The sequence below is a fragment of the Mixophyes fleayi genome, chromosome 3 (genome assembly GCF_038048845.1).
Source record: "Mixophyes fleayi isolate aMixFle1 chromosome 3, aMixFle1.hap1, whole genome shotgun sequence".
Taxonomy (NCBI): Eukaryota; Metazoa; Chordata; class Amphibia; order Anura; family Limnodynastidae; genus Mixophyes; species Mixophyes fleayi.
This window is the reverse complement of record NC_134404.1, coordinates 209,781,739-209,809,286: the sequence shown is the minus strand read 5'-3', so window position 1 is coordinate 209,809,286 and position 27,548 is coordinate 209,781,739. Positions and strand designations below refer to the sequence as shown.

The 27,548-nt window shown below is 41.0% G+C and overlaps 1 protein-coding gene across 4 annotated transcripts in view; it reads right to left on the bottom strand.

Annotated features, from left to right (window-relative positions):
* LAMA2 (laminin subunit alpha 2) overlaps window positions 1–27,548 on the bottom strand; it is a 711,555-nt gene that overhangs the window by 391,610 nt on the left and 292,397 nt on the right. For all 4 annotated transcript variants that reach the window (XM_075203053.1, XM_075203052.1, XM_075203054.1 and 1 more), the window contains exons 10-12: window positions 12,261–12,421; window positions 10,836–10,976; window positions 7,083–7,259 (exon numbers count right to left, since the gene is read on the bottom strand). In XM_075203053.1, the coding sequence (XP_075059154.1) occupies window positions 7,083–7,259; window positions 10,836–10,976; window positions 12,261–12,421 (479 nt within the window). The remainder of the gene's footprint in view (window positions 1–7,082; window positions 7,260–10,835; window positions 10,977–12,260; window positions 12,422–27,548) is intronic.

Sequence of the window (27,548 nt, the reverse complement as noted above, 5' to 3'; positions counted from 1 at the left end):
GTTTCCTACACCTTTCAGATTGGTTGGAAAGTAGAATATCTTCTGAGAACCTCTAAGTCCATGCCATGCTGCCATTCTGGATAAAATGAAGGGATTTTTTTTTACTACGACTGTAATAAGAAATTTATGCCAGATTAGAAATAAAAAGATTGCCTATAGAAGGAGAGTAAGTACAGTGAGTCCTACAATATTTTTTTTATTTTTTGACAAGATCTTAGGAGACATTCAGTATAAGGAGGGGCAATTTTAATTTTTTCAGTGCACCACCAACTGGTTCCACATGGAACCATTTAGGACATGCAGCACTAGACTGGGGACCATGCTGTAGACACCATCCGGCTTCAGAAGGGATACTGGTTCACCACATCCCACTGGCTGCTGGCCAACTCTAGGTTGGGCCAAGAAGATTCTCTCCAGGGTACATGGGCAACACACACACATATATATGTATATATATATATATATATATATATATATATATATATATATATATATTTATTAATGAGCAGCTCTCAGTGATATGCATAGTATAGTGGCATAAGCCTAATATATTGTTTTGCCATTGTGGTGACTAGATACAAATATTAACATATAATTGCATAATGGTACCTATATTGCACAAAACTATCACTAATCTTGCTTGCAAAGGTTAGTATGCATTTTGAGCCTTTATTTTTGTTTTTATTCCATAACTCCCTTATTTTCTCTCAAAACTCTTCTTTTACATATATAAATGTGTGATGATTCTGTGATAATGCAAAACAATAGCCTGGTGACATGGTTTTCCTACAGTGGATGCCTCCTTTTCAAAGTGCTGGGTATGACATGTTTATCAGGCAACTCTTTGGGCTAGATTTACTAAGCTGTGGGTTTGAAAAAGTGGGGATGTTGCCTATAGCAACCAATCAGATTCTAGCCGTCATTTTGTAAAATGTACTAAATAAATGAAAGCCAGAATCTGATTGGTTGCTATAGGCAACATCCCCACTTTTTCAAACCCGCAGCTTAGTAAATCTAGCCCTTTGACCGCCCTTGAATATTTTTGTTAGTATCTATACATAACCAGACCTTACTACAAAATACAATGCAATGCATTTCACTCTCCTCTGAAATTTTTAAAGTTCCATATTAATCCCTATTTATTAAATCTAGAATATGTCAAATACATTCAAAAGCCTTTGTCTGAAAAGTCAGTTTGGTACAGTGAAAAAACATTATCATTTCTGTTTTGAGCTCATATGGCATTTTTTAATTTTGAATTTTAAAACATTTATTTTCTGATGTCTGTTCTGTTTAAAAGAGATATTCTCAAAGTCATGTTTCGCTTTAAATCGAAACATTGTAGAGAGATGTGCATCTCTACAGAATTCACAAATAGCTTATCTCTCCTTTAGTAATCTTTCGGTTCATAGGATCTCTAACTATTCCCACATTTGTAATTCCATCTTTTTTTGTGTCCTTTTGTGTGTAATGAAATACAGACCAGATGCTGGTTACTGATACAGTACAAAATATATGGAACTCAGAAGTTGCTAAAGTTCCTTTTACTTAATGAGAATTTTAGCAGAACACTGAGAAACTAGCTGAGCATATCACTACCATCATACTTTATGGCTCTGTAGAGAATGTCTCTTAAACTACAACTCTATCTCAGCCATGGCAGAGAGGAAGGCTGGGGAAAAGCAAAGTCATTTTTCTTACTTATTTTTAACTGTTGCAAAAAGATATATATGTTTTTGTTTCTGCGCTTTTGACTTTTCTTATTGCTATTGTACTTTAGTCTTAGTTCTCAATATTTAACGTAAATTAGAACTGCCAGAGCAAAGCCACACATGCAGTTATGAGATTCCCTTACCACTGCCAATTGCAAAGTGCTTTTGCTCTACTTAATAGTATCCTAAATTATTATTTGTTTGAGGTGGACATTCCCACTTTGTTTAGCCCCTCAGGCTTTTTCACCATGGATTATAGCTGAACTAAATTCTGTGTCTATTCTATTCTATTTTGGTGTGATCCCTTCTTATATTTTATTTCCAAATGTGGCATATGGACCACACAAAAATTTCTATACCTCCAGCTCCAACTTTTTATTTATAACATTATTTCAAATATGCCCTCATTCACTTCCTGTTTTGACACTTTATGCAGTTTTCCCCTTTTCTGTTTGGTGATCTCTTTCTCCTAAACAGATCTTAGATAGCCCTATATGATAATTTGATAATTAAATAGTATCCACGTCACTTAGTGCCTTTTGGCTGTTGGTGACACGCTACAGTGTTCCCTCTAAGCTGAGCAATCTGGAAAGGAAAGAGTTAAAAGGTCACTCTAATGAGGGCTGCACCCGAAAGGTTTGCATTCACAATCTGCAGGATGTTTCCTAGTAAGATACAGGTTTAACTCTATCATTTCCAGATTGCTCAGCTTAGAGGGAACACTGGCCGTGAAGGGTCAACATTATACAATGGATCCTACATTGTGCTGATAATATAGCTATCCAGTCTGCACAGACACAGAAAATCAATTTGTCTGTATATACACTGGGACCTGAATACTGACATAGTTTCCTACTGAAACTGCTATATGAGGAGTTGAGAACATGACCTCTAATTATCCCTTCCTGATGGACAGAGGAGAAAGCTTTGTATCAAATCTGGTAAGAACTCAGTGTGTGTAAAAACCCAACAGAGAGAGTATAATATTCTATATAGATGGCATCTCACCCCATTAAGCAATGATTTTTCTTCAATTAGTATTTTCGAAATGCTTCAGAGGATAGGTGTAGAAAGCACACTGTTTCCGACCTGATGCTCTTTTCTGGTCACTTTGAAGTTTTTGGGTCTGTACACGGGTTTTAGATATCAGCAATGAACTTGTATTTTTTCTACTGGGTTAGAGCACTGAAACTACCACAATCAAGGAAGTTAGCTACACATGTATTACCTGAGAGCATCCAACAACAAAATTCTTGTCACACTCTACAGCCAGGGCTAACGAGAGGCAGTGGGGAGAGGGGGGAGATGGGTTAGCAAGGACTGAAGCCCCAGTGCTGGGCTTCTAGAGTCCAGCAAGGCCCAAACTAGTCAGTACAATATGATATTTAATAAAAAAAACATCTCATCCATCTCATGCCTGGGAAGAGAACGGTAACAGAAAACCGCTGCCATGATACAGCAACAGTGAAGTGACAGCTGATTAAGGGAAGGGGGCCCAGAAACTCCTCAAACACTGTTACGACTCTGCCTATACTTTGTATGTGGCAGCAGTATCTCAAATCTACCAGAGGTGCTGCTGTTCTGCCCCTAAAATTTACACCATGCTTGTAGGAGTTAATCTCCTTACCTGATTAGAACTGCACCTGTCTCACAGCTTCAAATACCTGCCTCAATCTGTGCTCTGTACAGTTCATCATTTATACCTGGCAGCTGCTTGTCTCTTGTTTATTCCTGTTTCAGTTTTGCTTTGCTGCTGTCTGATCTCCTGTTGTGACCCTCTGCCTGATTACCAGACCCTGCTTGTTTGCCTGTTGCCCTGACCTCTGCCTGATTACTGGATTATGCTTGTTCACTTGTGTCCCTGACCTCTGCCTGGCTACTGGACTCAGCTAGTCTGTCTGCTTCCCTGGACTGCCTTGTGCCTCTGGCAATCTGGAATCCTGACCTCCTTCTTAGTCTGGAGCATACCAGGAAATTGTTGGTCCACACCATATATGATATATATGTTTTATCCTTTTGATCAATAAATACTGTAAAATATATTATACGTTTGATTATCGCATACTCCTCCCTCCAGGGACTATTGTTCATTTTTATCATCCATTGAGCCAGGTAATACTGCTCCTTTATATTTTTCTGGTTTCTTTAGGGGTTTCTTTTTTTTACAAAGTATTACCACAAGAGGCAGCATCCCACACATTAACATATAGGAAGCGCGGTTCAGCCCCACCCTCATTATTTCTTGTGGTTTTAGAAAGCCCAGGCTGAAACCTGACATTGATAGATGTAAGAGATTACATTATGAGTCTTAGAGTGTGTACACAAAGCCACATATAGGTGGAAATACTAATGCATGGCTTGTACAATCTGCAGGTTTTCATTCTATTTGATGTGTAGCAGGTAATCTGTGTGATTTACTAAAGACAAAACTGCACAACAAATTGAATGAAACAAAATCGCAAAGTCTAAAATTGCGTTTGTGATTTGGAGACGTGGCTGGCTTGCAAAGCGTCCCATTCCACAAGCACCATTTTGCCAAGCTGCATGCTGCTGGAGCTATCTCGTCTGTCACAAAAGAAAAAAAAAGATAAGTGGATAAAAAAAAGTAGATAAAAAAACATCCCTCCCGTACCGTCCTTAATACCTCAGCCTACAAAGGGGAAGGGATGATTGGGCCCCTCAGAGAGTATGGGAGTGCAGTGGGTGCAGGTACTGGCTGTGCTCAGAGGCAGGGGGCCTCAGGTCGCTGTCATAGTGGGCTGCAGGGGCGGATCTAGAATATTATTTTAGAGGGGCGATTTAGCCTCCACCCCCTTTTTGACAGCTAAGGCTGCCTGCGGCTGCACACCATGTGCAGGTCCGTTGGGCAGAGACAGGCAGGGAGAGTATGCTGGCCGACCACTTTGATTGTGTTTAAAACACAATCAGAGCAGCCGGGCAGTATTCTCTGTCTGCCTGTCTCTGCCCAACGGACCTGCACATAGTGTGCAGCCACAGTCAGCAAGCCCCTGCTAGGGGGTGCGATTGCCCAGATCGCTCCCCCCTGGATCCGCCAGTGGTGGGCTGTCATGGGCCAGATAAGTGGGCTACATGCATTTTTTTTCCTTTAAAATGTTTCTACGAGGCTGCTGAGCTGACTCTCACCCCCCCTTCCCCTCAGGCTAACATTTGCCTACCAGTTCCTGAGGGGGTGTGACCGCTATGAGGCCCGATTGTGAATGGGGTCCAGCAATGCAAAGAGGAGGCCTCTTCTGAGTGGCGCATTAATTCATTGTAAATAATGTGGGCATTACTACATTATTGATAATGGGGACATTACTACTGGTTAATGACGGGTGAATTACTATATTATTGCTAATAGAGGCATTATTTCTTATTTTATAGCAGGGCAACATTTATCGGGCATATTTGTGTCATACAAGTGTGCAAGCATGCACTTGTAGTCCTACAAGCTCCTGCTTGCAAAAACACTAAAGAGCTGTAAGTGCATGCTGGCACTTGTAGGGCCATAAGAATTTGCAATATTTTTTAAACATATTACCCTGATACCCAACAACCAGTAATACCAGGAGGGGCCCAGTGCTAGTCAATTTTTTGGGGGGTATTTTTTGGCCTAAATCGTATGCGGTTTAGAGGTTTGAAAACTGCCACACATCAGATGCACTTTCCACCTTTAAATATGGATCTAAAAACTATATCTAATGTAAGGCAATTTCCCTACTGTATATTAAACCTCAGTTTAGTAAATTTCCCCATAATATATTTGTCAAAAAAACTCAAAGACACAAATATGCTAATAGTTATATCAATAACTATCAAATGTACCCTTGTTCCTACAGAAGGCCAGGAAAGTCTAAGTGCAACAGACAGAAGAAAAAAAACTGTAAGAAACTGTAAAACTGTACTAGTACTCTGAATATACTCTGCCATTTTGAAGAGCATGGTAAAGATATCTCATTGTACCAGCCACTGACAAGACCTGGAGTCTTTTGGATCTTTATATAAATAATATATTATCAAACATACCTGCTGAAAATAATTTATGCCATAAATATCAATTAAGTGAAAGTTATGTACTAATTTTACTTCCTGCAGAATATTTCATTAAGTCTTATTAGTCCTGATCCTCTCATACACTTTAATACCATCTTTCAGTTGCCTTGTACTACAGTTTGTAATGTGGTTGCCCTGTCAGAAATAAATAGAAAATAAATATATAACAATTCAAACCTGCAGGAATTATTGTGATGGTAATATACTTAATCATTCGAGTAAGAAATGTCATCATGACTATAATTCACATGATGTAACATGACAGTTAAGATGTACTATGGTAATTTGTAAGAGCTTTCAGTATTATTGAAGTATCAAAAATTTATATGGTTCACTTATTAAGTCAAATTGTTTCATTCAGATAGAAAAGCCTGATACTAAATCACAAAAGACCACATACATAAGGGGGAAAAACCCTGGTTGTTTAAAAAAAAAAATGTGTGCATACTCGTACGATTATTCCATTCACTGAATGGAGATAAAATGATAATACATATCTACAGGAGAGCATGAAATAATGTGTATTCATTATTGATGAAAGCTTAGTATATGCAATTATAGAATTGTGATTTGTCTTTGGGAAACGACAGATGGATGGGACATTCAGATGTTTAAAGCAATGAATTGGTGTAAAAGGATATTTGTATTTTATTTGTCCAGGAAAATAGCCAGGAAAAGAGACATGTATTAAAATGACCCAAATGATCTATATAAATGTAAATATGTGGCTAGTACCACATTTTAACAGTAATTATCAATGCTGAGAACAGGGTTAGCTCTAAATGTAGTAGGTTAGAGAAATGCATTGTTGTTGGATGCCATACACTAGAGGGTACTGTGCACTGAGATGCAGAATTCTACAAGGTAGAATGGATATGGCTGCATTGGTGAAAAGACCAGAAAAGGCAATGACTAAGGTAGCATGTTAGCAGGTGCAGTGCTCTGTTCAATTTCACATCATTAATTATTTAGATTACTTTTTTATTATTAAAATAATTCAAATGTAACCAAGGGCTCAATAAGTGCTATATTGTTGCCATTTATTTAGCTGAGATGCAGTAAGTTGGAGGTGGGTTTTAGCTGCTCCCTGTTGGGTAATATACTTATTAGAACTGGCAGCATTCATGTTCTGCTTGAAGCACTGTCCAAATATGGATCTATATTAGTTACTGTCTCCTATTTCATACAGATGTCACTCTAGGAAGTTTAAATTCCCATCTCTTCTCAAAAGTTCAAAAGCATTGATTCTAGCAGCATGATAAAATAAAACAATAATCACACTAAATGAAGAAAACAGAGTGTAAAAGTAAGCCTTACTTTATTGTGCAAATAGGAAGCCGGAGCAGCCCAGTAAATGACATCCAGCAGCCCTTGAGATTGTGCATCCACATTGCTAAAGCTCAGTTGTTGGGGTCCATCAAATCTATCCTTACTAGGTGAAACCTTGATGTCACCATCTAACTCTGTAAGGTACCATCCATTCATATCAGTGATCTGAAGAAATAAACGGTTTGTTACAAAGTAGTCAAAGATCCATTTAGATTTATGTATTATCCAATGAATTCAAAATGTCATGTAAAGTGGCACCTATTGATATAAAATTCACATTCATTTTCTGAAAAACAATGAAAATGTATTTCAGATACTTTCATTTAAGCAATTAAGTTAGCGCTTGCATATTAAGTACTATATAATCTATAGTAGCAGTAGTATTAAGTAGGTAGTGCCGGAGTCTTAAATACTGTAGATGCTATAGTACTTAATACTCAAGCACTTCCCTAAGTATTAAGCACTATAGGATCTATAGTACTTAATACTCAAGCACTTCCATACGTATTAAGTATTAATACTTATTGAAGGGCCTGACTATTAAGTAATATATAGGATCTACAATACTTGAGTATTAAGTACTGTAGATTCTATAGAGCATACCTGCATGGATTATTGCACACAAAGAGGGAGTTCTACCACTACTCAATACTTACAAAGCTAAATGATCACTACTTACTACAGTACATACTGTACAGCAACAACAACAGTTAAGTGATGTCGCTCATGAGGATGGGAGGTGAACCATGTAAATTAAGGATAGGAGGCAGATCTACAATAAACCTAAATATACATAATTTATAATACTATAAAATCTATGCATCTATGTATTGCAAACATGGGAAAACTGGTCTGTCATCATCATATAAGGAAAAAGCTGATTTACTAAGCTTTATACACTAAAGTATGTAGGTTTATTACAAAAACCTTTTTTATATACTAATAATGTGCGGCTCCTAAACAGGTAGAATAATTCATATTTAACATATTCATACATTCTCTACCCAATGTTAAATTATTCTGTCATTTACAGTTACTATTAAGTACACTGAATACTACTATTTGATGTCTTTAATATTTAAATTATAATTTTAGATGCATGCCTGGAGGTGATTCAAATTATAATACAAAGTTCTTTCCTGTCATTCACAAATGATTAGGCTCACACATGTTTTTTTCACAGTGTATAAGCTGCAAGATGAGGGCACTTTGTGTACATCTGTCCATCACTTACTCTTGTAACTTGTGACAGATTAAAACTACCATCAACCTAAGGCAGTGTCCAAGTCATGCGCCTCTACACCACCATGCTAATAAGCCCCCACCTGAGCTGTGTAAATATCCACAGCAAACTCCTGAGTTTGAGTGGGAAATCTCCAGGCCCCCTTAAAACCCAGGACCTCAGACTGTTGCTCCAAATGATCCAATATTAAACTGTCACCACTGCACTCTTTTCTTTCTGTGATAAATAGCATTCTTGAATACACTAACAATTGCTTGCTTGCCTCAAACAAGAGGTCAGAAGCAGGGGCAATTAAAGGATTGTCTACATATACAGCTAGACAGATAGCTCAAGTGACAACTGCTATGTTTAAATACACTGATATAGAAACAGCAGAGCCGGATTTACACCTCATGGGGCCCTAGGCAAGATATCGGTTTGCCCCCCCCTACACACACAGTGGCCCCTCACACACACAATACATGCACACAGTGGCCCCTCACACACACAGTGGCCCCTCACACACAGTGGCCCCTCACACACACACACACACACACACACACACTGGCCCCTCACACACACATAATACACACACACAGTGGCCCCTCACACACACATAATACACACACAGTGGCCCCTCACACACACACAGTGGCCCCTCACACACACACACACACAGTGGCCCCTCACACACACAGTGGCCCCTCACACACACACACACACACACACACACACAGTGGCCCCTCACACACACAGACACACTATTAATATACTACCCCTACCCTCCCCCAACTTATATTTTTCCATCCCCTTCACACATGGGACGGCATCTGTCATGTGGTGCATGTCCCATGTGACACAGACTCCCCCGACTCGCGGCACCCGACCCCCCCTCCCCCGACTCGTGGCACCTAGGTTGCCTAGCGGTAAATCCGGCCCTGGACCTACACATGCGCAATGCAACTAAAAGCCCAGATGGGTTATCACCAGGGGTAACCCCACTGATGTTTTTACCAGCAATTCAGCGCTTTACATTTTCATACACAGGGGCCATGATGAGTTGGAGAGGTCACTGTTGCTTTGTAAATGTCTAGGTCAACACTTTAACTGGTACAGTCTACTCCTGTCGCCAGAAAATAACAGGTCATACACTTTATAATCCTCTTACCCATCTTTCTCTCTCTCTGCTTCTAATAGCTAGTGATATGTCACCTAATCCGGCCTCCCCCCCCACTCCTCCCTCAAACATATATCAGAACACTCCAGTAAACCAGTAAATTCAGTAAACCTCAAACACATTACCTGTCTCCCCTCTATTCCAAAGGGACAAAAGGATAATGCTGGGAGCAATAAATTAACTAGCAGTGTTAGCAAAAGACTCCCCAGTGTATTTAATGCTAAACAGTGCAATGAAAAAATTCTGGACAGAAAAAAGAACATTAGAATAGCACCAATTTGAGACTAACAGTGGCTCTTAACTGGTTTAGCTGACAACTGAAACATAAAAAAAATGTTGATGTTAAATACAATTATCTATACATATAGATCATTTAAATAACCACATATTCCTTCAGTCCTACCACTCTGATGATCATACCCAGCCACACAATTCAGGGGCAGATGCATGACTGACATGAGTGTGGTAGCTCACAACAATATATTAATCCCAGTGATTTGGGGATAAACAAATGGGATTAGACTAGATGACCAACCATTAAAGAGAATTGAGTAGAATTGACAATATAGATGATAATTGAATAATATCCCGCCTTATGACAAACTTAAATCAAATTTCCTACAACCCTAAACCACTGACCTACTGCCCAACTAACAGATATGATCTCCCTCTCAGGTAGCAGATAGTTGATACCACAGCTCAGTCAGTAAACATTGGGACATTAAACCACCTTAGTCTAGTAAATGATGTAAAAGTATTAACCTACAGTTCACATCACTCAGTCAACCACGCCAGGGCACACTCTCACAATAGCTAGTGAATACGGTCAATATATATTAACAGTATTAACATTGGGTACCGTGGGTGCACTTGGTCCTTAGCAGGTGGTAAACTCGTCTATATAAAGCCTCTGGTAGTCACCTGGTGCCCCTCCCCCGACTCGCGACACCCGACCCCTCCTTCCCCGACTAACGGCACCCGACCCCCCCTCCCGTGACTCGTGCGGGAGGGGGGGGGCGGGTGCCGCGAGTCGGGGGAGGGGCCAATTTTTTTTTTTAAAATTGCTCCTGTCCCTCCCAGCTGTGCCCCCAGAGAGCCGCTAGTCCCTAGGCAGGTGCCTAGGTTGCCTAGCGGTAAATCCGGCCCTGAGAAACAGGCACATATATATATATATATATATATATATATATATACATATATATATATGTGTGTGTGTGTGTGTGTAGATAGATGAATAGATAGATAAATCCATATACTTTAGAGTACACCGATCATCAGATGTATAGAAAAAGAGATCAATATTAACATGACAAACGTTATAAGAGTTTATGAACGCACTTACCTTGGTGTAAGTAAGGTGTGAATCTCTGCAGATGTTTGAAATCCCAGAACAAAAACACTGATCACAACCCCTTGGATTGTCACGCTGGAGGTTGAAGAATCCATATTTACATACATCACAGTTATCTCCTTTTACATTTTCCTAGAAAGTGCATATTGAAATATATAAAGCGTATGCTGTATCAGTATTTTATAGACAGTTATTAAATAGGCTTGTCACTTGACCTACGCATTCAAATAGCAGGTGTCCTTGATTTCTATTTTGCAATTTCTATTGAGGTAGTTACCCATTAAATGGTTATATACAACTTTACATTTATATAGTAGAAACAATTTACCTTTTTATACTTTCAAAGTGTAAATCTTTATATATGTGGCAACTGCAGTCCACTCTATAGATTATATTGCAGAGTGATTCTGTGTTTCTCGGATGTGTGTATTTACCAGTATCAGACCTTTATTACTTCTTGAAGATTTTTTTTAAATTGGCTGCTATGAAATTGACCCTAGTCTGTCTGTGTGTATGTGTGTTAGGTAATTTAGACTATAAGCTTTATTGGGGGCAGCACGGTAGCATAGTGGTTAGCACTCCTGCTTTACAGCACTGGGGTCATGAGTTCAATTCCTGACCGTGGCCTTAGCTGTGTGGAGTTTGTATGTTCTCCCCGTGTTTGTGTGGGTTTCCTCCGGGTGCTCCGGTTTCCTCCCACATTCCAAAAACATACTGGTAGGTTAATTGGCTGCTAACAAATTGACCCCAGTCTGTGTGTATGTTAGGGAATTTAGACTGTAAGCCCCAATGGGGCAGGGACTGATGTGAGTGAGTTCTCTGTACAGCGCTGCGGAATTAGTGGCGCTATACAAATAAATGATGATGATGATGATGATGATGATTCTGATCACATAATCATACTATATTTTGACAAAAAAAATATAATACAGCAGTTGGAGGACATTCAGGGGCTCATGTTGAGTTGAACGTATTTTGCGTTGTTTGCATATAATACTGTATTTTTACGTCTAAGCATGCGCACAAACCAGAGAAGTAATAAATAGTATTAAAAACTGACAACGTAAAATGCGTTCAACTCAACAAGAGCCCTTCAGTTAATGGTTTGTTAATGGTGGCATTTTATGTTATATTATTTAACTTCATCACCTATGAAATGAGTCCCAAATAATCTCTCCTGAAGACAGAATCCTTGTTAAATAGAGTGAATAATACAAAAGAATATAATTGAGATGGTTGCACACATCTTTCCACTAGACATTATACTAGAATCAGCTCACTTGTATATGCCTGCCTTAGCAAATATGTTTGACAGCACATTATATTAAAATTCAGTTAAACATCTAGCTATAAAAACAAGCTGTGATAATGGTTTTAGCAGTTTACAAAATACATTAATATGAACCTAGCACATACCTTGCAAATGCATGGATCAATACACGGGTCTTCATTTATGCTGCCTTTTACACTGCAATTACACTGTTGGCAATTTGGAAATCCGGTGTATCCCAAATCACACTGATTACATTTTTCCCCTCCATAGCCAGGTTTACAATAACATGAACCAGGTAATAAGTCTAAATAAAGAGGGACAATACACGGTTAGTAAAGACTGATTCTTTGATTGAGTTTATACTTTGCAAACATCATTTCAATCCAGAATAAATAAAGTGGTATGTTGCATGTTATGGCCTCACATATTTGCAGAGCAGTCATGTAATATATACAAAAACACCATAATGAAATATTATTTCCAGCTCTAGAGCACCACAAAGTTATTCAGTAACCACTGCACCGCAATGGCATAACAATAGCGCTCACAGAGATAGAGTTATCTTGGACCAATTAGATACAGTGATACAGTCACCTCCACTTCTACCAAGAACCTGCATAGGTCCAGGACACATTTAGAGCAAATAGATGCTTATAGCAAATGAGTGTCTCTGATTATAAATTGGAACTGGAAGACACTATTCCATATCAAGATACACCAAAGCCATAGAAAATTTATGTGGAGAATGACTAGGGTTGTGAGTATGTGTAAAGCAGGTTATATGCGCAATAGGGTGTCTCTATTCAAAGGGAAAAGGGGTCTGAGCAAAGAGGGATGTTCTTGCCATACTAGATATTTTAGTGCAAATATAGACTTGTTTTTGCATTTTAGTGGTATTTGTGCTAGTTGGGAATATATATATGTGCAATGAGGCTTCCATTGCCTTAGCCTGGGCTACAGCCAGGGGCAAACGCAGGATTTGTAGAGGGGGGTTTCCACGCCACCAGTGGGCGTGACCAGCATGCATGGGGGCGTGGCTATAATTTTAGACAGTGCTTGGCTGCTCTCCAACTCTTCCTATACCTATAATATACATGGGGATTGCTGCATGCACTTCTGTTAGGTGCGCACAGCTCTCCCTTTTCAAGCAGAGTTGTGTGAAGCGGGAGCAGGGTCCAGCCACCTCAATTGTCCAGTGCCTGAGGCTTGGAGGGGGGTTTTCAGGCACTAGGAAACCCCCTCTCGGTTTGCCTATGACAGCGGCCCTGGCTCAGAATTTACACTGGGGCCCAGGAAGCTATAGATACGCTATTCCCTGTGTATGTTCCAAAGAAGTGACACTAATTTGATTTATTCAGTGTTCAAGCATGTTGTGGTTAGGAGAAGGATGCTATTAAGATAACTGTGGTCCCTCAGTTGATTGGTAAATGGGAAGCATGACTGTTCATAGTAACATCTTAAAGAGGCTATACACCGTAACATAACATGCGTACAGATTCTAGAGCCCACACTTTAATGTATCTCACAAAAGGTCTTCATTGAAGGGGGAAAATGAATAGTTGCTCTCCCTGCAGTGAAATCAATTAAATAATTGCAATACCCAGGGCCGGTGCTAGGGTCCTCGGCGCCCCCGGCACAATTTCATAATCCGCACCCCCCAGGCACAATTTCAAAATCCGCCCCCGCTCTTTCCTTACCTTAAACTTGGCTCCATAAGGCTGCTGCTCTCTGCCGGGTCCCGTCCCTCATTGACACTGTCGGGCCGTGATGATGATGTCACACCCGACAGTCAGTGAGGGGAGGGGAAGTGGAGGAAGGGGAGGGACGGTGCGCCCCATCAGCTGTTGGACGGGAAGGCGGCGGCGGTGGTGATCCATAGCCCCTCCCCCTCCCTGTGGATCTATCTGAAGCTGTGCGGTGGCCGTGGAAGGTATGTTCAGCGGTCGCCGCACATTATTAAAGTACAATACTCTCTGCATTTTTCCTCTGTGGCGCCCACCAGAGCCCGGCGCCCTAGGCAACTGCCTAACGTTGCCTAATGGGAGCGCCGGGCCTGTAAATACCGCTATGTAAAAGAAAACAACCACAATTTTTAATGGCAACAACCAAATACAGGACATTTACAAGAGATACAACGCAAGCTGTGCATATTATATTTAGGTTTGACTCAGTCTTTCACTGTACTCCTTTTTCACAATTAATTTTTATATTTAAAAAGTCAGGATGGCTTATTATTATTATTATAAACGCTTAGCTTACAGTTGAAGCTGACTTCCAACTTCCTTTAAATGAACTTTCTATCCTAAAACATGCATACAACTAAAGTAGCATTATAATAATGTGCCAAGTATATATTGCTTGAGATTTGCAACTTTACAGAAAATTACTATTTGAATAATCATTTTCCCCACACATTTGCTTCAGTAATATCATATTTATTGCACTTACTCATATTTAAAGTAAATGAGCCCTTTATACCAACATTAAAAAGCCACGCTATAAAGTCTTCATTCAAATTCATACATTACTAAAAGAGCTCAATTTTAGTATAAGCATATTCAGTATTCTGTCTCTTGCAGCTTGATATGTTTTACTGACTATTTTAAGGAAACAATTGCCAGTGAGAAAGTGATTGATGAGCTGCCTAGTGTAAACACAGGACTGTAACTTCAAATGGGCACTTGCTACAACCACAGACTTGTAATAAGTTTAAAAGTGCGTGTTAGTAACAACTAAAGATGAACAATTTTTTTTTTCGGCCAAATTTGATTTTGATCATAAAATTCAGATATCAGTTTCACAATTCACAGGTTCTAGCTGTTTAAATTTGCAATTTTCTTTGTTTTTACTGAAGTTTTGTTTTTGCTTTGTACTTACTTTTATACTACATAAATTAGTTAGATGCCTAGGTTATAAGTCAAATGTATAATATAACCTGCACATGTAAACCTATTACAACAAATTTAATATGTTACATGCAAACACTGCATTCCTCATTTCACTACCATGGGCAACGTAACTTGCTGGCTGATTCTATTTCTCTCTATTTCCTTTGTTTATTTGTCTTATTCTCTGGCTATTTATTCTCAAATCTCTATCAAATCCCACAATGTTTACCAAACATGTTTTTCTTACTATGCTTCCATGGCATTATCCATAGATCTATAACATCCATCACCCATCTTCTATCTCACTCTTAATCGGCATGGTCCCCTCACTACTTCAATACCCTCCTATTAACACACATGAACTTATTTCCTATCTTCTACATGAACTGTAATATCCTCAAGCTGTCAGCAGAAAATAAAATCTTTTAAATTTTACAATCATCTTTCCTAACGCTCAGTCCTTTAGTTTCTGGCAGCTGCTGATATCTCATCAAATCCACCCTCCCCCCCTCCACCTTACACTTCATTTTTATTCAGTTCACTATAAACATACAGCAAACCTCAAACATATCACCTGTCTTCCTTCACTTTCAAAATCCTTTAAATGACCAATCCTTTATCTATTATAATTATCTAGCTGGTGTGTCCGTTTAGAGTAAATAGGTGTTCTTTTTGTTGAGGGTGTGCTTTGGGGAGTGCTTGGACCCTTAAATATATTTCACCATCTCCTCACTGCAATAATATAAATTATCAACACAATACAATTCTTTGCATTGAGATTTCTTTGTGTGCTGCATCTTGTTCTTTTTTTGTATATACAGTATCTGATTTATTTAAAACTAATTTCCCTCTCTCAGATCATCAACTGATCACCTGCTCTCCTTCACCTCTTTAACCTCTTTGTCCTCTATTTAAACAGCTTTCCACCAGTCTCATACATTTCTACTTTCCTCTGTGTTAATCAATCAGTACCACATCTTGACCATAATCTCAGCTGTGGCACGTTAAAGAAACTCACTAACTTCAAAAACTGTCCCATAGTAGAATGACATTGGTTAAAGTTTTATATCTCTTATGACATCATCAAATATGCTACTATCTACCATTCCTTCTAAAAAAAACTCTTGACAATCCTAACCAAATATACTTTCAATTTCTCATCTCCACTCAGGCTACTAACCAAAAAGCCGATTTAATACTTTTATATCTCTTCTCATCCCTCCCATACCAACGCTTCTTATCACTGTGCAAGAACTCTCTTACTTTTTTTTTCTTTTACTTTTTATTTGTAACAGCAGAGAGATAACACAGGTCACAGTTTAACAGTTAAGTACAATAAATGGGAAGAAAAAAGAAAGTTAGTTGGGTTATAGAAAATAGACGGTATACATATTGACAAGAGAGTATCAGAAATTCAGAGCTTGATAAGAGTCTACAGACAAATGAAACGATCCAAATTTGGCCTGATGCGTAAACTATTTCAGCTGAGTTGGGTACGTTATAGCGACTAAAATATAAGCGACAAAAAGTAGATAGACAAATAAACACTGATTAGTAAAACAGCGACATGCTTTAAATGTCCACTTACATTAACATAGACAAGTGACAGTTTAGAAGAGACTGGTATGCAGACTGCTATAAATCCCGAACATCTAGTATGCAGGCACTGTTAGTTTTGCGCACCGACATGTAGACTATTTAATTTAAAGGGGCAATGGGTGGACCCGACTTCTAAACCGAACCCTAACCCTACCCCTAATTCTAACCCTAACCCTAAACCTTACCCTAAATGTAATGGTAACCCTAACCCTAAACGTAACCCTTACCCTAACCCTGAGATTAAATAGTGCATTTTGTATTTCTGCTTCAAATTGAGAAATGTTGACGTGGCTTTGTTTTGTGACATAAAACTAACCTGCCTGCATAATAGATGTCCGTATTTATAGCAGTCTGCATACCAGTGTCTTCGGAACTGTCATCTGTCTGTGTTAATGTAAGTGGACATTTAAAGCATGTCGCTGTTTTACTAATCAGTGTTTATTTGTCTGCCCCTTGTCACTTATATGTTATTCGGAATTATGAGTACCACCGGTTTCAGCTTGTATTAAACTTCAGCCTTGAAAGGATCAATTTTCTTATCTTTTTTAATAGCTCACTTTTACTCACTATAGTCTTGTGTCTAATCCAAGAGTATTTAAATCCCCCTCACCTCCATATTAGTCTCTACCACCTCTTATCTCTTCACCTATCTACTACGTATACAGGGAAGTATTCACCTAACTTACTGCCCTCAAATTCAGTGCATGTCCTCTGGTTATAATATTTCTTTTGTTGAAGAATCCTTCCCTCCTCTACCATATAAATGCTGGTATTATATTTCAAAGCTTCTATCCCATCCCTTTTTTGCTGCAAATTTTAAATATTGAGGTAATTTACTCTTTCTTGCTGTTATTTGTAATAAAGCCCATTCACCATTTAGAAGTTCATCTTTACATAAACTATAAGATATGGCCTCCAGAAAATAACATAAAAAAAATTCAGGTGTGGTCTCACCAATTACCTATACACTGATCAGCCACAGCATTAAAACAACCTGCCAAATATTGAGTTGATCTCCCTTGCGTCACCAAAACAGCTCTGACTTGTCAAGACATGGACTCCACAAGACCTCTGAAGTTGTCCTGTGGTATCTAGCACCAAGACGTTAGCAGCAGATACTTTGAGTCCTGTATGTTGCGAGGTAGGGCTTCCATGGCTCAGACTTGTTTTTCCAGCACATCCAACAGATGCTCTATTAGATTGAGATATGGGAAATTTGGAGGCCGAGTCAACACTTTGACCGCTTTGTCGTGTTCCTCAAACCATTCTTGAATCATTTTAGTAGTGTGGCAGGGCACATTATCCTGCTGAAGAGGCCACCGCCATCAGGAAATACCATTGCCATGAAGGGGTGTACTTGGTCTGCAACAATGTTTAGGTAGGTGGTATGTGTCAAAGTAACACCCACTTGAATGCCAGGACCTAAGATTTCCTAGCTGAACATTGCTCAGAGCATCACACTGCATCTGCCATAAGTGCAGCCTGGTGCCATTTCTTCCCCAGGTTAACAGCACGCACACACACACGGCCATACACATGATGTAAAAGAAAACGTAATTCATCAGACAAGGCCAGCTTCTTCCATTTTTCATGGTCCAGTTCTGTGCTCACATACCCATTATAAGTGCTTTCGGATGTGGACAGGTCATCATGAGCACTGTGACGGGTCTGCAGCTACATAGTCCCATACACTGTATACTGTGTGCTCTGATACCTTTCTATCATAGCTAGTATTAACTTTTTCAGCAATTTGTGCTACAATAGATCTTCTGTGGGGGGCTAGCCTTCAGTCCACACAAGCATCAGTGAGCCTAGGGTGCCAAATACCCTGTTGCTGGTTCACTGGTAGTCCTTCCTTGGTGTCAGGCACGGATTTGAGAGGAACACTAACCAGTATTGGCACTATTGAACTGATAGGTGCGGAGTCTAACGTACCCCTGGTTTTCACCAGGGATCCCCGCAAGGAGGTATGGACTTTGCTGCAAAGGATACGCGGGTCGCGGTCCTATCAGACAGTTACTGGTGTAGTGAAGAGGAGTCAGACGGTCCGGGTCAAGCCAATCAGTATTCAAGGTACAAAAGGAGAATCCAGAAGCAATGTCAAACAGGCCAAGGTCGCAGGAACAGGATGGGAACACAGAATAGAGAATGGTCAGCTAGCCGGGTCACAACAGGAATACAGCACTGCGGTAGCTAGAGGCAGGAACCTGTTCCTCTGGCACCCTAATGGCGCCAGAGCCAGGTTTAAATAGCAGCAGAGAACAGCTGATAGGCTCAGATGAGCCGGCACAGGAAGTGCCGGGGAAAGCGTCCCGTTGCCTAGCAAGGGACGAGCCAATGTGCAAGCGCCCGACGGGGTTAGGGGGCGCGGCTATCTGGTTGCCTGGCAACCATCCAGGCAGTGCGGCTGAGGCAGGCGTCCATCTCCACCGAGAGGAAGTGCGTCGGAGACGGCTCCTGACAGTACCCCCTCCCTTTCTCTCCTCCGAAGAAGGATTGGTCCTCTTCCGAAATCTTGCAAGAAGACGGGGGGCATGCAGATCCGCTTCAGGAACCCAGGATCTCTCCTCTGGACCATAACCCTTCCAGTGAACAAGGTACTGCAGATTGCCACGAATGGAACGAGACTTCAAAATTCATTCAACTTCATACTCCTCCCCTAAGGAGGTCTTGATGGGTGGAGGAGATACTGGTTCTTTGAAGAACATATTGAGGACCAGGGGTTTCAGCAAGGAGATGTTGAAGGTATTGTGGATCCTAAAGAGAGGGAGGTAAAGCGAGTTTGTATGAAACCGGATTAATTATTTTGGAAATGGCAAATGGTCCAATAAATCGAGGAGCTAATTTCATGGAAGGGACACGGAGTCTGAGATTCCGGGTAGCTAGCCACACCTGGTCCCCTACCTTTAGTACAGGAAGGTTTCTTCGGTGACGGTCAGCAGCAGACTTGTATCGTTGCATAGACATAGTAAGATTTGCTTGAGTTTTGGACCAAATTTGCGACATGTCTTGGGCAAGGGATTCCACTGCAGGCACCGTGGATGCCGGAGCTTCAGATAAGAGAGGAGGTGTAGGGTGTTTCCCATAAACAACGAAAAAGGGAGAGAGTCCCGAGGATGAATGTGAAAGGTTGTTATGAGCAAACTCAGCCCAGTAGAGAAGGTCACTCCACGCAGCTTGTTGTTCCGAGGAAAAGCAACGCAGGAAACATTCCAAATCTTCATTCACCCGCTCCATTTGTCCGTTAGTCTGAGGGTGATAACCCGAAGAGAACTTGAGTTTGACCCCGAGTTTGGTACAGAAGGCCCTCCAGAATTTAGCCACAAATTGTACACCACGATCGGAGATGATCTCCTGAGGACAACCATAAAGACGGAAGACATTCCTCAGAAACAGATTAGCAAGTTCAGATGCTGAGGGAAGGCCCTTACAGGGAATGAAGTGAGACATTTTGGAGAAGCGATCTACCACAACCCAGACAGTATTATAGCCATGGCTAGGAGGGAGATCGGTGATGAAATCCATTGTGATGCTGATCCAGGGAGAATCAGGAATGGGAAGTGGAAGAAGAAGGCCAGGAGGACTCTGCCTGGGAGTCTTATTGCGAGCACATGTGCAGCAGGCAGATACGAAGTTGCGTACATCAGGACCCAGAGAAGGCCACCAGTAGTATCTAGAAAGGAATTCTTTGGTCTTCTTGTAGCCGGCATGTCCTGCAAATTTAGACTCATGTGCGCAGCACAGCAATTTGGGACGGAGGTGTGGAAACACAAAGGAACGTCCAGGGGGAGGAGTGACCGTGGTGGAACTCGTTAATGCCACTACTTGAATGGGATTGAGAATGGTCTTGTTATCAGGAAGAACTGGAGAATCAGCCTCGATAAACGATCTTGATAATGCATCGGCTTTGCAATTCTTAGAACCAGGACGAAAAGTAAGAATGAGTTGAAACCTAGAAAAGAAAAGGGACCAGCGGGCCTGGCGAGGATTAAGACACTGTGCCTCCTGAAGGTAAGTAAGGTTTTTGTGATCGGTCATTACAGTTACAGGATGCAATGCTCCTTCAAGGAGATAATGCCATTCCTCTAAAGCCATCTTCACTGCCAGTAGCTCCTTATCTCCAATACCGTAGTTCAACTCGCAGCCGGAAAACTTTTTGGAGAGGAATCCACAAGTGTCCAAAGCACCGGATGAAGATCTTTGGGAAAGCACGGCCCCTATTCCTACCGAGGACGCATCCACCTCGAGAAAGAATGGTCTCTCTTGATTTGGCTGTTTAAGAATGGGGGCGGAGATGAAGGCCTTCTTGAGTGTTCTGAAGGCTGTAACTGCCTCTTGGGACCATGATTTACAGCAGGCTCCCTTGCGGGTCAAAGCCGTAATAGGACTGATGATGGACGAGAAATCTCTGATGAACTGGCGATAATAATTTGAGAATCCAATAAAGCGTTGAGTAGCTTTCAGCCCAGAGGGGAGTGGCCAGTTAAGAATTGCTTCGACTTTCTTTGGATCCATCTGGAGGCCAGTACCAGATACTAGATAACCAAGGAATGGAACCTGGGAACATTCAAAGAGGCATTTCTCCAGCTTGCAGTACAAGGAGTGCTGACGGAGACGAGAGAGAACGTTCTTGACATGGAGACGATGAGAATGTAGGTCAGAAGAAAATATCAAGATATCGTCCAAGTAAACAATCACAGATTAGTATAAAAGATCCCTGAAGATCTCGTTGACAAAGTCTTGAAAGACGGCCGGGGCATTACAGAGCCCAAATGGCATCACTAGGTACTCGTAGTGCCCGTCGCGGGTGTTAAATGCCGTCTTCCACTTATCATCCTTACGAATCCGTTTCAAGTTATATGCTCCCCTGAGATCGAGTTTGGTGAAGATCTTAGCACCCCGGGTGCGGTAAAACAATTCAGTAATAAGGGGAAGTTGGTAGCGATTCTTGATAGTGATTGCATTCAAACGACGGTAATCGATGCAGTGTCTTAAGGAACCGTCTTTCTTCTTAACAAAAAAGAATCCAGCCCCTGCGGGCAAGTGAGATTTTCTGATAAAACCTCGCTAGAGATTGTCAGAGACATAATGTGACATGGCCTCAGTTTCCGGTAGAGACAATGGATACACCCTACCCTTGGGAATGGTCTTGTCAGGTATAAGTTTGATGGGACAATCCCACGCTCGATGAGGAGGTAAGGTCTCCGCAGCAGATTTGCAAAATACATCGAGAAATTCTAGATAGGATTCCGGAAGCCCACTTAGAGAAGTTAAGGAAAGACAAGGCACATGGATAGGTGGGTGCACTTTAGAGAGACACTTGTTGTGGCAGGAAGTACCCCATGAAGATACCTGGGCGTGGAGCCAGTCAAACTGGGGCGAATGAGTCCTGAGCCTGGGTAAACCCAGAATTATGGAGTTGACGGATTGAGGAATGACCAAGAACTTGATCCACTCTTGATGAAGAACCCCTACCAACAACCAAACTGGACTGGTGATACAGGTGATGGAACCATTGGCAACACGATTACCATCCACTGCGGTGAGAACCAAAGGCTGTGGCAACGGATGAAGGGGTATACCAAGCTTCGACACTAGAGTGGCCGATATGAAGTTCCCTGCGGATCCAGAATCCACAAAGGCGGAGCATTCCAGAGAAGTATCCGAGGTCTTAAGGGTCACTGGCATCAGGAAGTTGTTATCTTTGAGGGAATAGAGGGAAAATGGAGACTGGATTCTAAGACAACCTCCCTACAATGGCCTAGGAGGTGGCGTTTCCCGGTCTCTTAGGACAGGCGGATAACAGATTACCGGGTTCTCCACAATAAAGACAGAGGCGATTCTTAATCCGACGTTCTCTCTCATCCCGAGATAAACGAGAACGGCCAATCTGCATGGGTTCTTCAATCGGAGGTGCTGGAGACTGGAAACGAGGAGCCAACCGTGTGAGGCGGCGACTTTGGTCTCTCTCCTGAGGATGTTCTTGTTGGCGAATGTCCACCTTAACGCTGAGGGAGACCAGCTCGTCCAGTTTAGTAGGAAGATCCTGGGAAGCGAGGGCATCCTTAATCAGATCAGACAATCCCTGCCAAAAAGTAGCTGTCAAAGCTTTATCATTCCATCCTAGCTCAGAGGCGAAGGTACGGAAATGTACGGCATACTGACCAACCGAAAGGGTCCCTTGACGTAGAGCAAGGAGGCTGGAGGCAGCTGAGGACACTCGTCCAGGCTCATCAAACATTTTTCGGAAGTTCTCAATGAATACAGAGACGTTATCCAGAGATGCATCCTTCCGCTCCCATAATGGGGAAGCCCAGGTCAGGGCCTGTCCGGTGAGCAGGGATATAATATAAGCTACCTTGGCTCTTTCAGAAGAGAAATTCTCCGGTGCTAGCTCAAATTGTATGGAGCATTGATTGAGAAAGCCGCGACAACCCTTAGGGTTACCATCAAACTTCTCCGGAGTCGGTATACGTAGATTCCTGGACATAGTGGCACTTGCGCCCGAAGAAGATGCTACAGGAGGAGATGGCTGGGAAGGATTCAAAGCATCTAGGTGGGAGAGTACCCCTTGAATACACTGCAGGAGTTGAGCTTGGTGGACTTCTTGCTGCTCCACATGCTGCCCCAAATGAAGGAGAAGGTCGCGAGCAGAAGGTTCCCCAGAGCCGTCCGTCATGGCCAGAGTAAAGTGTCAGGCATGGATTTGAGAGGAACACTAACCAGTATTGGCACTACTGAACTGATAGGTGCGGAGTCTAACGTACCCCTGGTTTTCACCAGGGACCCCCGCAAGGAGGTATGGACTTTGCTGCAAAGGATACGCAGGTCGCGGTCCTATCAGACAGTTACTGGTGTAGTGAAGAGGAGTCAGACGGTCCGGGTCAAGCCAATCGGTATTCGAGGTACAAAAGGAGAATCCAGAAGCAATGTCAAACAGGCCAAGGTCGCAGGAACAGGATGGGAACACAGAATAGAGAATGGTCAGCTAGCCGGGTCACAACAGGAATGCAGGTACAGAAGAATGGTCATAGAAGCTGGGTCACAACAGGAATACAGCATTGTGGTAGCTAGAGGCAGGAACCTGTTACTCTGGCACCCTAATGGCGCCAGAGCCAGGTTTAAATAGCAGCAGAGAACAGCTGATAGGCTCAGATGAGCCGGCACAGGAAGTGCCGGGGAAAGCGTGCCAATGTGCAAGCGCCCGACAGGGTTAGGGGGCGCGTCTATCTGGTTGCCCGGCAACCGTCCGGGCAGTGCGGCTGAGGCAGGCGTCCATCTCCGCCGAGAGGAAGTGCGACGGAGACGGCGCCTGACACTTGGATCACTTTTGGTAGGTACCAACCACTCCTCAAGACCTGCCGTTTTGGAGATGCTCTGACCAAGTTATCTAGCCATCACAATTTGGCCCTTGTCAAAGTCTCTCAGATCCTTATACTTGCCCATTTTTCGTGCTTCCAACACATTACCTTCAAGAACTGACTGTTCACTTGCTGCCTAATATATCCCACCCTTTGACAGATGCCATTGTAACAAGATAATCAATGTTATTAATTTCACTTGTCAACGGCTTTAATGTTGTGGCTGATCAGTGTATATTGGCATCATACCTCTCTTTTTGAGGTACTAATTCATCTCCCTTTTTAATATAGCATCTGGCTCACTTTTCTCATTGCATTGCTACATTGTCTTCCTACCTTGTAAATAGGGACACTAGGGGAAAGCACAGTATTTTTAGAGGGGGGAGGTGGTCCATATAATTCTCAGAAGCCAATATAAATGCACGTCTAAAAAACCTGCATTTCCCCTGCATACATATATGTATATACATGCACACAAATAAATACCCCTGCTCCCTTTGAATATTAGATCTTTCCTCTGACTCCTCTCCTATCTCTTACTGCTATCCACATATGGCCCTGCCTCCTCTCAACTTGCCTTTTGCCAAACTGTTCTGCTGCACATTCTCTGCTGCATGCTCTTTTCCTACGCTGCTCAGAAAGGAAGTGAGGAAGTATGAATACAGCATTCTGGAGCACCAAACGACATCCAGAGTTATTAATCTACAGTGAAACAGTGTATAGGGGGGTCTCTAGGCAACAGAAAACTCACCTAATGATGTGCTGGACCTCTAGAATCTTTTCCTTCTCAGTAGTTAATAATTTGCAAGTTTTGTCATTATACTGTGATTGATCTTAGCCATTTATATAATTACAAACGAATGAATACCTTAAATACATTTTTCTTAGGAAAATCAATCTTTCTTTAGAATGTTGTAAGACAGGTTTTTACAATAAGATTAAAATACAAATAAAATAAGCATAATGAATGCCTTATACTGATCTACTGTCATTGTAGTCCCTCTCACTTTTGATTTTATGCAGATGGATGTCTACAGAGAATACAACAGTACTATCATTTTTAAGAATATATTAACTTCAGATTAGTTGTTTAATCTGTACTTGTACACCTTCAGTGATGAGTAGCAGGCTTTGTAGCATGCTGAAATGTATGAACAATGAGTTAATATGGCAGGAAACTGAACTGCAGGGGAGATCTGTATCAAATTTCTTTCAGATCTCCCCTGGTAGATCAAGTGTAACTTCAATACAACAATGGCTGATATGTCATTAGATTTCAGTTAATTTGCTGGCAATAGGGTAGATCTACATAAAGTTTCATGTTTAAATAAGTAACTAAATAATTAGAAATGTGAAAAAAGTTATACAAAAGTTAAAACAAACAAAGTTTAATGGGGGAAAAAAAACTATTACATTCTTATATGTATGCTCTTTATCTTTAAATTCATTGTGGCCACAAGAACATGGCTACATTGATAGTCAAAAGTAACATATTGCCTGAGCACCACTGACATAGAAGACTAGTTCTAGATGGTGTTTTAATAAAATATTCTTTGTTACAATTGACAGTAAAATGGGCTTGCTATATATCGTTTTATGTCTGGCAATTGCACATTTTATGAGCTTTTAAATTTCTATTGAAACTTTTGTTTCCAATTATTGCTGTTTATAGTGATGAAGAAGTTGAGTGCTTTGCAGAACTGTACATGGACATTAGATGACAACAATATACCTGCATTTATTGAAAGGGTGTATTAGTCCTTAACTTGAAGTGCTGACAACTGAATTGAAAAGTGCAAGTTGGCATACTATAAATGTAAGGCATCTTGCCATATTCAACTGAATAAAACAGAGTAGATATAAAGATTAAAACTAAAGTATGGAGCAAACAAATATGAACAAGTGCTATAAACAGTAATGCTGTCTGTAAATTATTGATGTATTTTGGTCTGCTCTCTGCTTGGATTGATATTTTTTATTCCACAAACTGCATTACTCTTGAATACAATTTATCAAACTGCCATCAATGTTGCATATACATTACTTTGTTAATAGCTTCCCTACAAGTAAAACAACAAGGGCGAAACTACCCTAGATATAGGGGGTGCAGCTGCTATAGAGTCTACACCTGGGGCCTGATTCATTAAGGATCTTAACTTAAGAAACTTCTTATTTAAGTCTCCTGGACAAAACCATGTTGCAATGCAAGGGGTGCAAATTAGTATTCTGTTTTGCACATAAGTTAAATACTGACTGTTTTTTCATGTAGCACACAAATACTTGATAGCTTATTTGTACACTGAAATTTAAAGTTGATATTTGTGTGCTACATGAAAAAACAGTCAGTATTTAACTTATGTGCAAAACAGAATACTAAATTGCACCCCTTGCATTGCAACATGGTTTTGTCCAGGAGACTTAAATAAGAAGTTTCTTAAGTTAAGATCCTTAATGAATCAGACCCCTGGTGTTTACATTTCAAAAATGTATATTACATATAACATACCTAGCTGTTTCAACCTTTTTACCTTATAAGAGTAATTATTGATATATGAATCTCCCTTGGAGTAAAGAGTATATTCAAGACATTTTAAGAGTTGTTATGAGGTCCGTGCTTACAAGGGTTCATAATCGAGAAAAATAGGAGATTTAAGTATTAGGTAAATAAAGGTAGCTGATAGATAAGACAAGTAGAGCTAATTATTGTGGGGTGAGGTTGCATGCATGAAGAAATTACCTTTTCAGGGAGTGTTTGGAGACTGAAGGCCTTATTTAGAGATGGACAAAGACGTTTGGGGTTAGAAGCCTGAGCATAGATGAGAGATTGGAAGTATGTTTAGCAGTGTCCAGAGCATTTCAACAGGAGTGGTAGATAGCAGTATATGCAGTCCAGCCATATCATTAGATACAATGGGCCTGATTCATATTCGGACATAAGTTCGTTTGCATGCCATATCTTGCATGACATAGCTCTGAGCAGGCTCAGAAATGGACCTTATACCAATGAACGCAAACACATTCAATTCATGCCTGAATGCAAATGACACTTACGACTACGTATGACATAAAGGGTGGAACAGAGGTGGGAAAGGGTGGATGGATGTAGACAATATACAGTAAGGGCATTACAAGGATCGACTGATACAGATGCAGCTGATTTAAGTCAATCATCATCATCATCTTCATTTATATATATAGTGCCAGCAAATTCCGTAGTGCTTTACAATTGGGAACAAACAGTAATAAAAAATACTGGGTAATACATAGAGAGAGGTAAGATGGCCCTGCTCGCAAGGTTGCAATCTATGGGACACTGGTTTTATACATACGGGTAAATTCAAAGGTTACAAAGTATTTAGTGGGCTGTATGCTCAATTACACAACTATGTTGGCCAGAGGTTTGATGTCTTGTGTTAGCTGTGTAGAGAGTGGCAATAGGGTAACCTAGGGAGATTAAGAGGGTTGTAGAAGAATATTATAAGCCTATCTGAAGAGGTGGGTTTTCAGAGAACGCTTGAAGATTTGAAGACTAAAGGAAAGTCTTGTGGTGCGAGGGAGGGAATTCCATAAAGTGGGTGCAGTC